The 16,335-nt window shown below is 38.0% G+C and overlaps 1 protein-coding gene across 2 annotated transcripts; it reads left to right on the top strand.

The window, feature by feature from the left end:
• Window positions 1-188: 188 nt before the first annotated feature.
• Window positions 189-16,267, top strand: si:ch211-51e12.7 (uncharacterized protein LOC336335 homolog). Of its 2 annotated transcripts, none has more exons than XM_035423682.1 (6): window positions 189-405; window positions 6,303-6,388; window positions 6,497-6,646; window positions 6,857-7,003; window positions 10,191-10,304; window positions 13,724-16,267. In XM_035423682.1, exons 2-6 carry the CDS (start codon window positions 6,303-6,305, stop codon window positions 13,731-13,733), a joined length of 507 nt encoding a protein of 168 aa, XP_035279573.1. In that variant the 5' UTR covers window positions 189-405; the 3' UTR covers window positions 13,734-16,267. The 2 variants fall into 2 exon arrangements, with proteins under 2 accessions (XP_035279573.1, XP_035279572.1); XM_035423681.1 differs by lacking the exon at window positions 13,724-16,267 and adding an exon at window positions 10,721-12,062.
• The last annotated feature ends 68 nt before the right edge of the window (window positions 16,268-16,335 follow it).

The raw sequence follows: 16,335 nt of genomic DNA, 5'->3' as shown, positions 1-16,335 counted from the left end.
TTTCTTTCACCTCGCCGAATGAGCGCGTCTTTTGCTGTTGCACATTTGATGATCATTTTCCATCCAAAAATCCGTGAGAGCAGACGGGTTTCCTTCCACCAATAACAATACAACAATTATTATGTGGGCGTCACAAGAGTTTTCACAGGCCAACCCAGAGAGGACTGTGCTTTCGATGGGAGGGGCTTTCCCAGCTACAATGTATCCTTGACAGAGAAATCTGCTGGATGTGTCGGATCTGTACACGCCGCCATTTCAAGCGGACGGGGTATAAGCGTAGTCTGATTTCTATTTTTTTGTTTTTCTTATATTTATTTTACTGATTATTTCGTACAGAAAGCCTTATTTTAATTCTGCTGTTAGTTTCATCTCATCGCCTTGGGAACTTTTAGTTCTTTCAGTGAGGTGAGTCGTTCCAGCTTTATCCCCATTACAATGGCACCGTGTGTTAGCCTATCATTTGATGTTTTCCCTTCGTGTCTGCCTTCCAGTGAAGGAATGAAATGCTGAGCATATAAATCGAGCCACAACTGATCTACACGTGGCATTGGAATTCTATTAATTCCCGCAAGCGCATCATTTATTAATATAATACGCGAGACATTAGCTAGCACTAGTGATAACGGCTAACCTGAGGCATGTCTCGATTGTGATGAGCAGTCTCGATTTATGCTGAATGTTTACCCCATCATATGTGGTTCGTATACGGTTATAGTGTTGATATCATATTTGGTATTTGGTTAGGATTAGCATGCATTTCATGATTGAGATAGATATAATTGGCACAAATAATGCATGTAAAAACATCCTTATTCAATCATTTTATGAAAGCCATGTACTTGAAATGGCACAATTATCATATATTAAGTGCAATACAGAAACGATTGTAAATACGTTAGATATTTAGAGTTCTGTTGTGTATTTCCCCTTCCAGTTAATTTTGTTTATTTAAATAGAGAGAGCTCATGTATTGTCATTACGTGATTTACTTCATTGCTGATTTTAATTTTTTATTCAATGTAAAGGCAAAACAAAGTCGTGCATTTTAGTTGCGTGCTCTGTGCTGTGACTAATTCCATGGCGGGGGGGGGGGGGGGGGGGGGGGGGGGGGGGGGATTATGCATACATAATAATTTCAGCTATGCTTCAGAAAAATTATCATTTTCACTAACCCCGGAACACCGTACACTGACCTATGTTGCCATCCGGAATCGAGAATAGGCAAGTTAATTGCTCCAGTGAATAAAATAACGGAAGTGCTTTCCACTGACAGTGGCACTGAACGTCCCCGTGCATTTCTCACCGGAGATGTTTTGTGCCAGCTTTTTTTGGTTGAATTTTTAATCCGCTACGATTTTTTCGCTGTAAAGACAATAGGCGCAGGCCTATTCTGACTTGATCATGATAAATCAGAAAACAAAATTAATTGTCAAACTGAACGATTTGGACATGCGTGTTAATTCTCTCAGAATTCCATGTGATGTTGGCTAATTTTCTTTCATTATAATTATTATGAGCCGGCGTTTGTTTAAACCTTTTATTTGCCCCGAATAATTATTTCGTATGCTCATGCATCTAACAACACCTTTACAAATAGTATGTTAGTGTTGCTACAGCAGTAGACTACATCTCGATTTAGGAGCAGATAAACCTGACTTCCAGCAACGAAAATGATTTCGAGCCATAGACAGTAGTGTCATGAAAACTCATGTAAAACTGTGTAAATGTCATTCTATGTAGGAGGTGAATTCTTTGCTTTGGACTGGTATGCGCTGTTGTGTTTCAAGCATGTAGAAGGACTTTCAGCTGGGGTTTCACCCCACGGTAGCATTGACGATTCGGTTGGCAGAGGCACAGGTGGTAGACTGCATTGTACATTAAGCTCTGGCTGACTCTGAACTATTCATATTCAGCTGTTTGATAGCTTGGTCACAGGCTTCAGAGTTTAGACCTAGGCTACATCTAATGTTGGTTTTCATTGTCTTATGCATTTTGCTTTATAACACCAATATGGAGATCAAAGTTGGCAAAGTTAGCAGAATTTTAGTTTTAAAATAAAGAAGCTGTTTCAGACATACTTTTCGGGGTGCTTTTTATATTGTGTACAAAAAACCAAAATCACTCAATATATTCTTTTGCATCATATTTACAATGCACTATGCTTCAGAGCTTTATAACATCTTGAATTCAATCTTGACATTATTTATTCCCAGTGGAAAAGAAGGATCTTGTGTGGCCTATGTGTATTCCCAGAATGTGCCCAATAAAGCATACTGCTTCAATGAAGCATGGCTGATAGTGTTTTGGTGACATCATGCAATGCACCAGGTACCTGCAGAAGATAGCACCTCAAGCATACTTTAATAATAATAATAATAATAATAATAATAATAATAATAATGTAGCTAGTTCTTCCTCCCAGGTCTACAAGGATACTGTTGTCTCTCCTCAACCCTGTTATTAAAAATTATGAGAGTAATATTTTAATATTTAATAATAGTTAACAGTTGCTGTGTACACTGCTATTCTGTGCACAGAATGTCATTACCAGCACAGTTTTATTCTGTTCTTAATTTTAACGAGACAAAACCTTAATTAATAATAACGGGACTTCAATCCAGTCATACCACTGGAAAAACCAGTTACATGGGAAGAACTTTCTGCAGTTAGTGAATTTTTACAGAGAGGACTTTGTTAACTGGAGTGTTCAACTAAGGTAAGCTTAAGATTTTACAATGTTATTGAAGAACATGATTACACAAAAATGTATTAGTTTTCTCAGTTAAAAGAATGTGACAAACTCAGTACCATTGGAACTGATTGTCATGACCTGACCATGTAAATAATTGCCATTGGAGACATTCACTTTCTGTTGTCAGATATATATTTACTGTATTTTCTAGTTATGAAAAAAATACAAAACCTGAAATACAGGCAATGATTGAGCATTACTGTGCAGTTGTGTTTTGCAAATAGAAAAGCTTTTCAGCATTTATTAAAAACTCAGTTATTATTCATTGTGCCCCTTTGCCAAGGAGATATTTGGACTGCTTTATTTTTCTAAACTGTCAAACTTGTCAGTGGACAAAAATTTACTTAAATTCCCATTTTTGCTTTTGAGCAAAAAAGTTTGAGTTTTCAGATTTTAAATGTTGGTACATTGTTGTTTTTCATATATATATTTGGTCCATTGCATTATGTATATTGTGTTGCATAACATGATTTATATGAATCAGTGTGCAATGAACCTGAATGGATTTTATTGCACCCTATCTCTAATACTTTTTCAAGATGTTCTTGCTGCATGTCTCTTAAACTGTTCATGATATTCACATGTTTTGATTAGCTTTTTCTAATTGATGCTTGTGGGTGTATTTGGTCAGGGTTATGATTAGTGTGTGTAGTTGTGAATTTAGTGGTATATGGTTTCCTTACATTTTATTTGATAAATGTTCAGCAGTTGATGTAGTAAGTCCCAACACAAATGTATGAATTGACTGAAAGATACACTATATGACCAAAAGTATCTGGACACCCTTGGTCTGGGGCAGTTTTTCATGGTTTGGGCTTGGCCCCTTACAGTAGTTCTAGTAAAGGCAAATCTTAATGCTACAGCATACACTGACATTCTAGACGATTCTGTGATTACCCAACAGTTTGGGGAAGGTCCTTTTCTGTTTCAGCATGACAGTGCCCCTGGGCACAGAGTGAGGTCAGAATAGAAATGGTTTTGTCGAGAATGGTATGGAAGAACTTTACTGGCCTGCACAGAGCCATGACTTCAACCCCATCCAACACCTTTGGGATCAATAGGAAAGCCAGCAATCAGTGCCCAACCTCACTAATGCTCTTCTGGCTGAATGGAAACAAGTCCTTGTAGCAATTCTCCAACATCTAGTATAAAGCCTTCTCAGAAGAGTGGAAGTTGTTACAATACAAAGGGGTGGACCAACTCCATTTTAATGCCCGTAACCTGGGATGATATCTTGGATGTAGGTGTCCACATACTTTACCATACAATGCCACAACCTAGCGTAAAAAAATAGCCTACTGCATTTCAAAATGGTACTGTACTGAACATGGCTACATTCCTTCAGCAGGCAGGCTGGGATAGTGGATTGCTGGGAATTCTGTTTAGTACACAAATCACGAGCAAGTTAATGAGCTAGCTGCTTAAATGGACAGATAACAAGTACTTGTAAAAAGGCAACATCTAGTCAACATTAAATCTCCAAGATGGACCTAGTTATCATTCTTTGCCCTCCTTTATTTGTTAGTCCAGTGTTATTTGTATCGGCAGCAGATGTTGCAAGGAAATATGCAGTGATGTCCTTTTATCAGAATGATGGAATCTTCCTGAAAAACATGGTAGCATCTGCATTACAGATGCATTAAAAGAAAATACACAGTAGGCCTTTCTATGATTTCACAAAAAAGACTAACCCTTAAGTTCACACAACAACCTGTTCAGTTTCTATTTTGCGATCACATTTTAATTTAAAAGCTACCCTACATATGTGGGGGGGGGGGGGGGGGGGGGGGGGGGGATTTTAGTGCCACTTACGACAGGACAAAATTCCTAGATATTAAAAATCATGCCCTATAAAATCAGCTTTAATGTAGGACATGCATGAACTCTAAAGGAAAGCTAATATATCACATATAATACTTTAGCTCACAGATGAGAAAATGTACTATCCAAAATAATGATGTCACCCAGGTATAATAATGTCTCCATTTTATAGAGAGAGACGAGAGATTCATTCTGAGATTAAATTAGATTTAGCTGCTGCTGAAACTGTAACAAGACTCCAGCAATTTACATATGTTTTAAATTTTGCATTTGTGACTTCATAACAACACATTTGTAATGATTATGCAGTATTACTCAAGGCAAAATACATATCCGTTCACTTACGTGAGGGTAAAACAACACACCAAATTAGGATTTTTTTGGGTGGAGTTCTCTCTTAAAAAACACAAATTGTTGCTAAATACTGATTAGGCCTATATATGTAAAAATATGCTAAATATTGCATCATAGCAACCAGATTTTGCCACACTTCTGAAAGACAGTGAGAGATTAAAGACTGAGATGATTTGTATTTTACATGCTTGAATACTTGATGTGTACATGCTTGAATACACCCTGAGATGTAATGCTTAATGTAATATCAGCCAGCCTCCAGAAAATACAACTTGCTTTATTGCTTGTGATTTTCTGTTCTGAGTGTACAGTGCCTCCCATATACTTGTACATTTTCTGAAACATATTTCAGGAAAAATCGATACAGGAATTAGGATGCTGTGCTTAATGTTAATTCTATTTACACACACACACACACACACACACACACGTACATACGCATACTTATGCGGCCTGTCATTTGTGACTCTTCCTTGACTGTCATCTGATATCTTGTCACAGCTGGGCTTGGTGACATTTGTACAAAATATATAAAATGTCCGTACCATTTAAATTAGGGTACATTCTTTAAGCATGTAATAGGTTTTAATATTGAGAGAAGGCTGATAAAGTGAAAATGGTATCTCAGATATGCCAGCAGCCATACCTCCATGCACTCCTGAAGCTAAGCAGGTGTGGGCTTGGTTAGTACTTGGATGGGAGACCACCAGGGAATACTGAGTTGCTGCTGGAAGTGGTGTTGGTGGGCCAGCAGGGGGCAGTCTTCCCTCTGGTACAAATAAAACCCCCAATGCCCCAGTGCAGTGACGGGGACACTGTGCTGTAGGAGATGCCGTCTTTCGGATGAGACGTTAAACTGAGGTCCTGACTCTCTGTGGTCATTAAAGATCCCATGTAAAAGCACTTTGAGCATCTGGAAAAGTGCTATATAAATGTAATTATTAATAATAATAATAATAATAATAATAATAATAATAATAATAATAGTAATAATATAATGTCCCAAGTATTCTCATACTGAATCTGCATTGTTTTTTGAGGAACCTTCCAGTCCATTCATTTTTGGTATGCCTTGCCTCATGGTATACAGTGGAATTTTTATGGGAGGTTTTTTTGTTTTTGTTCCTGTTATGCTTTGAGATAAGTCAGTTTGAATTCTGTGGCTAGTTTATTCCATAACGTATTTCCTGATGGGCCAGACATGGCCTGATGACCTGAGCGGTTTTAAAATATCCCACAGAAGCCCAACCAATCAGAATCAGTGCTCAGTTGTGTCTTGTCCAATGAGCTACTCAGTATCAGAGTATGCAATGTCCTATCCAATAGGCTACTCTGAATCAGAATACTTAAAGGTTTATGTTTGTTGTTTTATCAGATGGATGGTGACACAGAGCATGTGATGGAGCCCAAAGAGAAGCTCCAGGTTTCCACAGAAGAGGATATATCAGACAACAAGGCCAGGTCTGTCACATGACTATCATATCAGGGGAGTTTTACTGTAACATTGGAATTTGGAAGGTGGGTGTTGTGACTGCTTTCTTTCTTCTTTTTGTTATTTTCTTTCCACAGGGGAAGAGGGTTTAAGGGGCATGGTCGAGGGGGCCGGTTAGGACGAGGTGGACGTGGTGGGAGGGGCATGATGATGAAAGGATATGGCCCTCAAGGGCGGGGCAGGGGTAGAGGCAGAGATGGGGCCATGAATGGGTTTGGACCTGGAAGGTAATGTTCACATCCACTGCATAAATCGCTTGCTATGTGAAGTAACACATTATTGGCAGCCAGCTTAACACTAGCAGTCATTTTCTCATCATTAGATTGATGCTCAGTCAGTCTGTTTAACTAAATATCCCCTATATATGTGCGCATGCCCTGAATTTATTTTTAGAAGCTCTTGTGTGTTGCAATGATTCCTGTGCTGTGCCCTCATAGAAGAGGAATGGGGAGGATGCGTCCCTACCCTAACCTTCGTGGCCCTCGAGGTGGCATGGGTGGGCCTATGGGAATGGGTCCACCCCCTCCACCACCACCACCACCACCACCAATGCACATGAGAGGACCCTATCCACCTATGCACAGGTAGGCCCTGTTCAGTGATTGGGCTCTCTCAAACATGGCCAAGAAAGCCATTATGAGGCTGAAAAATAAGGAAAAACAGTCAGAGTGGGAGACTTAGGCCAAACCATAGGCTTACCAAAATCAATTGTCTGGAACATCATTAAGAAGACAGCACTGGTGAGCTCAGAAATCACAGAATCTCCGAAAAAAGAGCCTGGTAATCCAAGAAGACACCTACAGTGAATACAAAAAATTTACAGGCATTGAACCTGGGAAGATAAGATGCGTCTGTACACGTCAGAATTAATTCTGCTGCAGGTATCAGCAGTGATATCTTCAGTGAAGAAGAGTGAGCCAATATCTGTGGCAGCCATACATGCCCAAACCATAACACCCCCGCCACCATGTTTCACAGACGAGGGGGGCTTTGGATCTTGGGCAATTCTCATTGGCCACCACACTTGTCATCACCCTGATATAAATAAATCTTGGTCTCATTTATCCACAAGACCTTTGCAGGCTCTTTTAGGTTCTTCTTCTTACAAACTGGAACCTGGACATCCTGTTTTTGTGGAAAACTATTTGTTTACATCTTGCAGTGTAGTCTCTGTAAGTCTTCTGTGGACAGTACTCACTGGCACATCCACACCTGCCTCCTGAAGAGTCTTTTAGATTTGTTAGACAACTGTTTAGGGATTTTTCTTCATTATGGTGAGAATTCTACAGTCATCAATTGTAGAGGTCTTCCTTAGCTTACCAGGCTCTTTGTGATTTCTGAGCTCACCAGTGTGCTAGTTCCTCTTAATGATGCTCCAAACAGTTGTACATTTTCATTTTGGTTTTTGGTTAGCCTAAAGTTTGGCCTATGCCTGTGACTGTTTTTTCTTATTTCTCAGCCTTACAATGGCCTCCTTGGCATTCATTTAAATTCTGGTCCTCATGTTGACAAGCACCAATAACAGATTCCAAAGGCAATCAAAAGGCTAGAATCAAAACTGATTTGATAAGACAAAGCTGTCTTATACCTGCACTAAGGAAGCAATTGAACACACCTGACTAATCAGAAACACCTGTGACTCCATTTGTCCAAAACATTATGATACTTTGAAATGGGGGGACTATTTATAAAAAGTGCTGTAATTTCTACATCGTAAAAACACCCTTAAATAAAAGCTGATATTGTCTTCTTTGATTTTACAAATCTAAATTTGTCAAAGGGATTTAAAGCATGTACACTCCCCCGTTACTACCACATATTGCAGATATAGGTTTTAAAATCAATAACAATTTCCATCCAGATTTAGTTTGTTTTTGAGATAGGGCTGTTAAGAAATATTCAAAGTTCGAAAACTATTCGAAAATCTTTCTTTTTTTAAAGTTCGAACCTAAATTTGAGCATTCGAATATTAGTTTTGGATCCCGCGTATTGTACTTAACACGCAGGCTTTAATTTCATGCGGCGAATCATGTTAATGCACGCAAAGTTCATTTCCTGTGCTAACGTTACTTCCTCTGTCAACAAAAAACGTTCTGCCCTGTACCCGTATCAAGTAGATCGTCTGGTTTTCCTTGCCAATGACCTCCAGCGATACTTTCAGCTGCATTGACACCTAACATTACTGGTCAGCTAGCCTCGCGAGCCAGTCTCTTTTTTCAATTCGTTCAACAGATCTGGTCAGCTAACAGTTTAGGCTAAATAATGTTCCCATGGCAGGCTATGCTTCCTTTCTTTTCTGAAGATTTTGTTAAAATTGGATGATGGAAGAAGTTAAACAAACGAAACAGAGTAAGCAATTTATGTTGTTTTAGGCTACAGGTATTAGCCGTTTGAATAGTTGGAAATAAACAGCAATTTACTATAAACAGTAATTTCCCTATGATTATTAAATGCCGATTTGTGGCAAGTTACATCCACGAGAAAATGCTTTATTCATTTGCGCATTAGGCTATAGTGCAGGGGGCTCATTTATGAAATGAACTTGCGTGCATACGTCAAGTGAAGACCTGACGTAGAGCCATGACCGTTTCCACGGTCAAATCGAGTCATGTTGAAATTTTTATAAATCACTACTTTGACGTGATTTTCTACGCACGTGCCACACAGTTGATCTAAAATACGTTTTATAAATGAGGCCCCAGATGTAGTAACCTAGTATTAAAGTTCACCGATGTCCTCTATTTTACTGCCCGCTTGTGGAAAATAACGCGTAGGCCAGTTTAGAGGGAGCGTCACGTGCATATCGCGCCCGTCAATAAGCATCTTATTTTTGTGAATTATAGGCAAATGATATTTGAATATATTCGAACTCTAACTAATTACAAAAGCTAATATTCAAACTCAATTTCATGGCACTTTTGACAGCCTTATTTTGAGATCATAATATGTAGAAGCAGTTTTTTTTCAAGTTTCAGTATGAGGGTGGGCAATTTTATAAAGTATCCTTTGCTGAGAATAAGCCCGTTAAATCCAGACATTCTAAGTTCGGAGGCAAAAAGTAAAAGTTTCTGTATGACTGCAACAATGTAACAAGACCAGGTCAAAACCTAGTATATGGCTGGACCGGCCGACCAATGGTGTGACTTCATAACTCGGCCGACCAATGGTGTAACTTCATCACTCAGTCACTCAGTCACAGACATTCGAGTTTGTAGGGCTGGCCCCACTGTTGCTGTTCAGCCAAAAACAGGTACCAGTGATGAAGCCTGTGTGGAGCTAAGGAAGCCCAGCTCCCTCTTGTGCAATGGTGTATGAGTGACTTGGCATTAGAAATGAAGTGGAAAGCACCATGGTAGAGTGCATTTTGGACACTTAGAGATATGGAAGCAGCATGCATATAGAGAACATCATCATAATCTATTGCAGGGGGGAAAAAGTAGCTTTTACACATTTGTTCTTGCTTTCTAATTTAAAACAGGACTTGTTTCTAAAGAAAAGCCCCCATTTTAGCAGGGCAGCTTATATGTATTCAAAGGCAATTTGTCATCCAGCCAAAGGAAAAGCTATTTTTAAGAAGATACCCTCTTGATGACAGTACTATAACAGAAAATTAAACATTTATGTAAAGCCCTTCATGTTTCTGCAAGAACAGACTAGACAGATATATTTATTTTATATTAATTAAAATTTTATTATAAGTAACATTTTTGTTTCAGGTTTCCCATATATTTCCTATTAATTCCATGAAGTGGCACACTTTTGTTCTTATAGGCACGGCCCCCCTCCACCACCACCCCCAGGACACCCTGGCTTTAGGGGACGCCCTCCACACCCTCGTGGTAGAGGGATGCACCCTGGCCCACACCGACCCTTCCACCCCAGAGGGTAAGTCTCCCACAATACCCTTTATATGACTCCTTAGCTTCAAACATCTGGCTGGATTCCTGTTTTTGTCTCACTCCCTATTATTTTACAAACTGCTTTTTTCATTAAATATGTCAACTGATTCAATTACAGTAAGGATAATAATAATGCTGCAATTTGAAATATAAAGTAAATTGGACAAGGAACAAAAAGAAACCGAATCCTCGTTTTGAACACCTTTTCTACATGAGGGAAGCAGAGTTTGAGTACTGCATGAGCCTTGTTGTGAAAACGGTAAAACAAGACTACTTGTAAATGAGGCAGAAGTAAAACTAGCAGACCTGTGTCAGGGAACGGATCGCACCGGTGCTGAACAGGTCAGTGGTTCTTGTGGCAGACCAGCAGAATCAAATGTGTGGTTTTATCCCTTTACACAGCTTCCACAATGGACCCGCCTCTCTCCCGCCTCCCCCTCTGCCTGGCAGAGGTCAGCGCTGGCCAGGGCCCCCTGGTGGCCGGCGCTTTTAAAGCAGCTTACTGTTAATACTGAGCGCTTCAGTAGTAGGGGCCCACATTCATGTCTAACCAGATGCCTCAGTTAGGGCCTCCGAACCCTCAACTGCCTCAGTTACCCTGTAGCAAAATATCTTGTTTTCATGGACTGAAAAAGAACAAAAAAAAACACTGGGGGCCCACAAAGAACTAAAGAATGGACACTTACAGTTTCAGTCACATTTCTGTTAGAAGAGAAACATCTTACTGTTGAGATTAAAAAGTTGTTTGTTATGAAGAGAGAAGAGTCTTTTAAAACTAGGGACTGAGAATATTTCTTTCATGAAAGGTGACCTTTAAGTCCCTGAGTGTCTGTGACCTAAAGTGACATTCTAAGAGAGAGAGAGAGAGAAAGAGAGAGAAAGAAAGACGACAGCACAACAGCCCTCAAGCACCAGTGTTAACACTGTATTCCATGACTCCTTGGACCTCCCAAACATTTCATTTTGTTACATAAATGTAGTTTTAAAAATATGACTAAAAAAAATCTGATTCTTACACACTAAAAATGACAAGTCTACATGTCAAGTGTTTATGATCCTTCAAAGTAACAAGGGTTATAATATCCTTAATGTGCAGCTATTTTAAGTTAATAAATATTGTTGTTTAGAGCAGTTTATGTTTGTGTACTATAATCTATTGTGGAATGGATTTAAAAAAATAAATGGATATTAATGGATATTGAAATATTATACAGATTATACCTATATATTTGCATTTATATTTAAAAGCAATTCATTGCTTTACTCCAGTATGAACCCTACACACTGTGTTTAGTTCTGAAGTGTTATTATACCTTTCCTTAATGTAACTGATATATACATTATGTGGATTTGTGAATGTACTTTTGAAAAACAAACAGTTAAAACCTCTGGCATAGCCACGAAGGAAAAAATAAAAGTAAAAATAAACTGTGAACTGTTCCTTTTTATTGTTTTATAAATTACATTTGCAAATGTTTCTCTTCTTCAGCTGGACGTAATTACCATGTCAGCTTGTAATTTAACTTTTTGAGCAAATGGAATCGTACACTTGTATGTACTGTGTATGTGTATATCCAATTATATTGGTAGCAGTACTATTCCGAAACATTCCAATTTTGCTTTGCTATGCCAAGAAATGTATCATAAATACATAACTGCACATTATTACTATTACAACTGTTGTGATAATATTGTTACTACTACGATCAGTATTACATATGCCATTAAAATGGTTGTTTCTAAATATTGTTAAATTGTGAATATTTTGCAAGATAGGCTAGTTGTCATGGTCACGTTTGATTTTTAAGTTGGAGGACCAAGAACCCTTTTGGAAATCCAGTAACAATTTAAGGGTCGTCAGTTTTGAAACCGTTATTTCCACCTAAAAGCACTTATATGTATGCTGAGGGCTGAATCATGTGTAAGAACTGCAGTGTAAATATGAATTGCCAAGAAAACCCTAGATAAAAAAAGCATTTCAGAGGCATCACTCAACAATAAAAAAAAAAGCTCATTTAACACTCACACTAAAATATCGGGGGCATCTTTGTGCTTTGAGGACATTTCATTTGAAGTGCTTGTATTTGATTAGAACATTATTGACTAAATATGTATTTGGGAGTAATACAATTTAATATCTGGCTTCCAGTCTGGTGTTGTCGGCAAAATATATTTCTTTGACTTTACGTTTGTTAAGTTTCCCTAAATGCATGTAAAGGTGCAATACCTCCAATCAAAATTGGCATGCATAGGTGAGGAAATGCAAGGATTGAGGAGGTTATTAATTTGTGTTTTTCAGTTATTATATAATTTTCCTTTGTTATCTTCTGATACTTGGATAAGGACCATTCCTTATGGAATTCCTTAAAATCTATATCAAATTGCTGTGTACCATGCAATTTGGTGACTACAAAATGCATCTCAGTGTATGGTTGCATATTGGATTCATTTTAATTTTTAAGGGGTCCAATTAACTGTCATTGAGTTAAAAAAAATCGACCACCCTGGTATAAATCCAGGTACAAATCTCCTCTGATAGGGGGAGCTGCCTGCCAGTGTTATCAGAGCCTGGTGTCAGACTTTGGGGCACATCGACACACAAGAATAGTGTAATAGCTAGATGAGCCTCAAAACCTGAAATGAGTCCTGAAATATACATTATTTGACATAAAATACTATTGTGGTACATTTTTGGTATTTAGTTAATTGGCACACAACGTGTTGTATTTAATATTTTATAACAAAATGTTTATAACAGAACTTTTCAAAATTCATTTTATAAATGTGTACTGCTTTTTCTTTGCTAAAACGTCTGTTTGATCTGTTTGAGCATACAACAGAAACACATGGATGTCTGAAAAATGAAAAATAAAAGTTAATTTAAGAAAGCATCAGTTGCCAAACTAAGTTGGTCATCTCACAGACATTCTCACAGTCTGCATGTGCTTGATGTCACCTTAAAATGTAAAAGCTAGCATATGTAATTTTGTTACCAGTGAGAATGGAAAGCTTGTCTACATATTTTTGAAAGACAGCAAGATGGATCATATATATTTCCAAGATATTCCAAGAACTTTCAGGACCTCCAATATTGCAGATGCATTTTTAGCTGTGGTGTATATGTGCTAAATGTAGTGTGTATATATAATGTTGTGTGAGTGCTGTGTATATATATATATATATATACAAATGTATACGCACACACACACATATGCATACACATTCAATATTTTTCAGTGCTCTAAACATCCAGTGAGTGCCTGACCACTCTCAGCAGGTGTTGCACCTTTCACAGTTTTGAATATTGCTTTTCTCCAAGTGAATGCATTCTGCTGCCACATGTGAAACTGCAGTCCGCCGGTTGCTCTCTAAAGGTGAAAGATTGACTGTTGTTGTCTCCTGAAGGGTAATATAGTCACCCTTTCGAAGCCAGCAGGAGACGGCCGCTGACCCCCCCTCCCCCCAAGAAGCATGCAGTGGGCCCCGCGGCCAAGGTGAGCTTTTCATCACTCTGAATGACTTTACAGCACTCTGACTTGCTTTGCAGCACTCTCTTGCTTTACAGCACTCTCCAATGCCAGGTAGGAAATGAGTTACAGGGGAGGTGAGGGAGCCAGAAATGCATTTTATTATCTCATCCCTCATTTTATTATCTTATCTCATATCTCATATTGTGCTGAAACATTTCCCTCTTACAGCTGATCAGGTGGGGGAATCATAATGGTGAATAAAACTGCCAAGCCTTTATACTAATACACAATTAACTTCATTACCAGTGGTCATTAATTAGCTTGTTACTGACAAGAAATGCAGGTGTGACCATTGTTTCTCTTTGATTGTCAATGGTAGGCACCATGTTTTGCCATTTGAAGTGGCAAAAGACATTCGTAAATAAGAGACAGTTGACCCCCTCGTCTGAACTCCACATTTGCTGAATGTACAAACAAAATTCTCCATTCTCCATCCTACTCTGACTTAGAGAGTGAACGTACCATCTCCTTCGCCTTTTTTTCTTATTTTGCATAGCTAGATAAACTAAAGCCATTTTAAACACTTCAAACGTTATGATTGCTGCCTCATAATTATTCTGAATTATTCACGCCCCAGCGGCATGGAGTGACTTTAAACGGTGCGGTGTTCTCACTGGGTATACCGACAACAGTGTTCGTGCACATGTTCGCCGGTGGTACTCAATCCTGAAGTTCTTTCTTCTTACTGAGTATACTGCCAGCTTTAGGGTAATAGGGCCCAATGTGATCTTCTCATGGGACCCAAAATGACTGTTGGCACCCCTGCAATGGATTAATACAAAAGTCTAGTCTTCCTAAGTACAGAGTCAAAGGCAACTGCATAACTCAGTATCGTCAGTGCCTCATAAATATATCCAATTCATATACCTTCATTGCTTAATGTTAATTTGTTACAGGTAAGCAGTAAAGCAGAACCATTAGTGAGTAGTAGATTCAAAATTAGAGAGACTGTTTAAGAAGTTGGGTTGTTTAACAAGAGGTTTGACAAAACCATATTGAATATGCCAATCAATTCTCTTAGTGTATGAACAATCAGGAAATCCTGTCAGTTTATTGGAAAGTAGCACCAAGCAATGAATGTTACAGTAAATAGGCAAAACAGATGGCCTAGTAAACAAACAATAGATGGCTTAGCAGTTATTAATAGTTTCTCCTACTTTATTAGCGACAAGAAACATTCAAAATTGAAAGCTGGTGAATTCTATTTTCATTTACATTGTTGTTTAAATTGGATACTTGCTGGCATGTTGAAATTTCCTGTGACAATATTTCTCAGGTTTAGAAAATGTGAGAAAGCATGTGTATGTACAGCTTTCAGTAGGAAGTGACAACACAAATGTACAAGGAATTGAAGGTATACTGTACATTCCTTCCAATTCTTTACTTAATTCTTTAAATTATAATACCTCATAAAACTATTATTATTAATAATTTTACATTTACATTACAGGCATTTGTACAGAGCGACTTACACAACATTTACATTGCATTGTACACTTACATTATACAGCTGGATATATATTGAAGCAATGCAGGTTACGCACCTTGCTGAAGGGAACAACAGCAGTGTCCTTCCTAGGAATTGAACCTGTGATCTTTAAGTTACAAGACCAGGCCCTTACCCATTATACTGCACTGCTGCCCCGCCACTGCCGACTTTACATTTCAAGTATTAAGTGAGTGTGAGAAAGACTCCATACTATGAGTGATTACATTATTTTAAACCTCATTTTATTTTAGTTTTTGAGAAAACATAAAAGGGGAAGTGGCAAAGGTGGGCGGGGAATTTTTTTAATTTATTTTGAGCTAACAAGTGCTTTTCAGCCTGACTGTCAGATACTTTGTAAGACACCTTTTTCAAAGATGACTTACAAAGAATTAGTTAATCAGTATATAATAGTAAATTAAATACTGAATAACATTTTTTCACATTAAGAATGTAGAATATTTCATTCTTTGTTCTACAGTTACTGAACAATTTCTTCTCTGCTCACAAGCATATTTATCTGGATTATTACTTATGAATATGATTCAAAACACAAAAAGAGATGGCATACAGCAAAATTGAGTTTTACAGTAATAAAAATTTGTCTTTGTTAACAGATCGTGAAAAAAAGGATTCTCAAAAAGGGATTAATGCTTGACATTTCATTTTCAGGTGTGAGTCATTTTGATTAAGTAAGGTAGCAGCTTCAGTAGACTATGAATACCATGGCAAGGATGTGCATGCATGTCAAAACCATAATATAATCAGTGCAGCACGAATGAGCATTCTAATTATACTTGAGCTCTCTGAATGTGGAATGCTGGAGTTGTAAGCACACAGAAGCACCACATTTAAATCGAGGAAGCTTTGACTACATATTCTTTAATGCTTTGTACCGGTCTCTGAGCTTCAATAAAAAAAGCATATCCTTAATTGTGTGTTGAGTTTTCTTTTCAATTACAGGAGACTTTAGAAACGATCAGATATTATAATAAATACGG

This window comes from Anguilla anguilla, chromosome 6 (genome assembly GCF_013347855.1).
Source record: "Anguilla anguilla isolate fAngAng1 chromosome 6, fAngAng1.pri, whole genome shotgun sequence".
Classification (NCBI taxonomy): Eukaryota; Metazoa; Chordata; class Actinopteri; order Anguilliformes; family Anguillidae; genus Anguilla; species Anguilla anguilla.
This window is presented reverse-complemented; position numbering and strand designations above follow the sequence as displayed.

Bases quoted from the DNA above. Each gene is read 5' to 3' on its own strand.
- si:ch211-51e12.7 (XM_035423681.1), top strand. From the start codon at position 6,303: ATGGATGGTGACACAGAGCATGTGATGGAGCCCAAAGAGAAGCTCCAG. The intron at 6,389-6,496 runs GTCTGTCACATG...TTCTTTCCACAG, and splicing joins ATATCAGACAACAAGGCCAG to GGGAAGAGGGTTTAAGGGGC. The intron at 6,647-6,856 runs GTAATGTTCACA...GTGCCCTCATAG, and splicing joins AATGGGTTTGGACCTGGAAG to AAGAGGAATGGGGAGGATGC.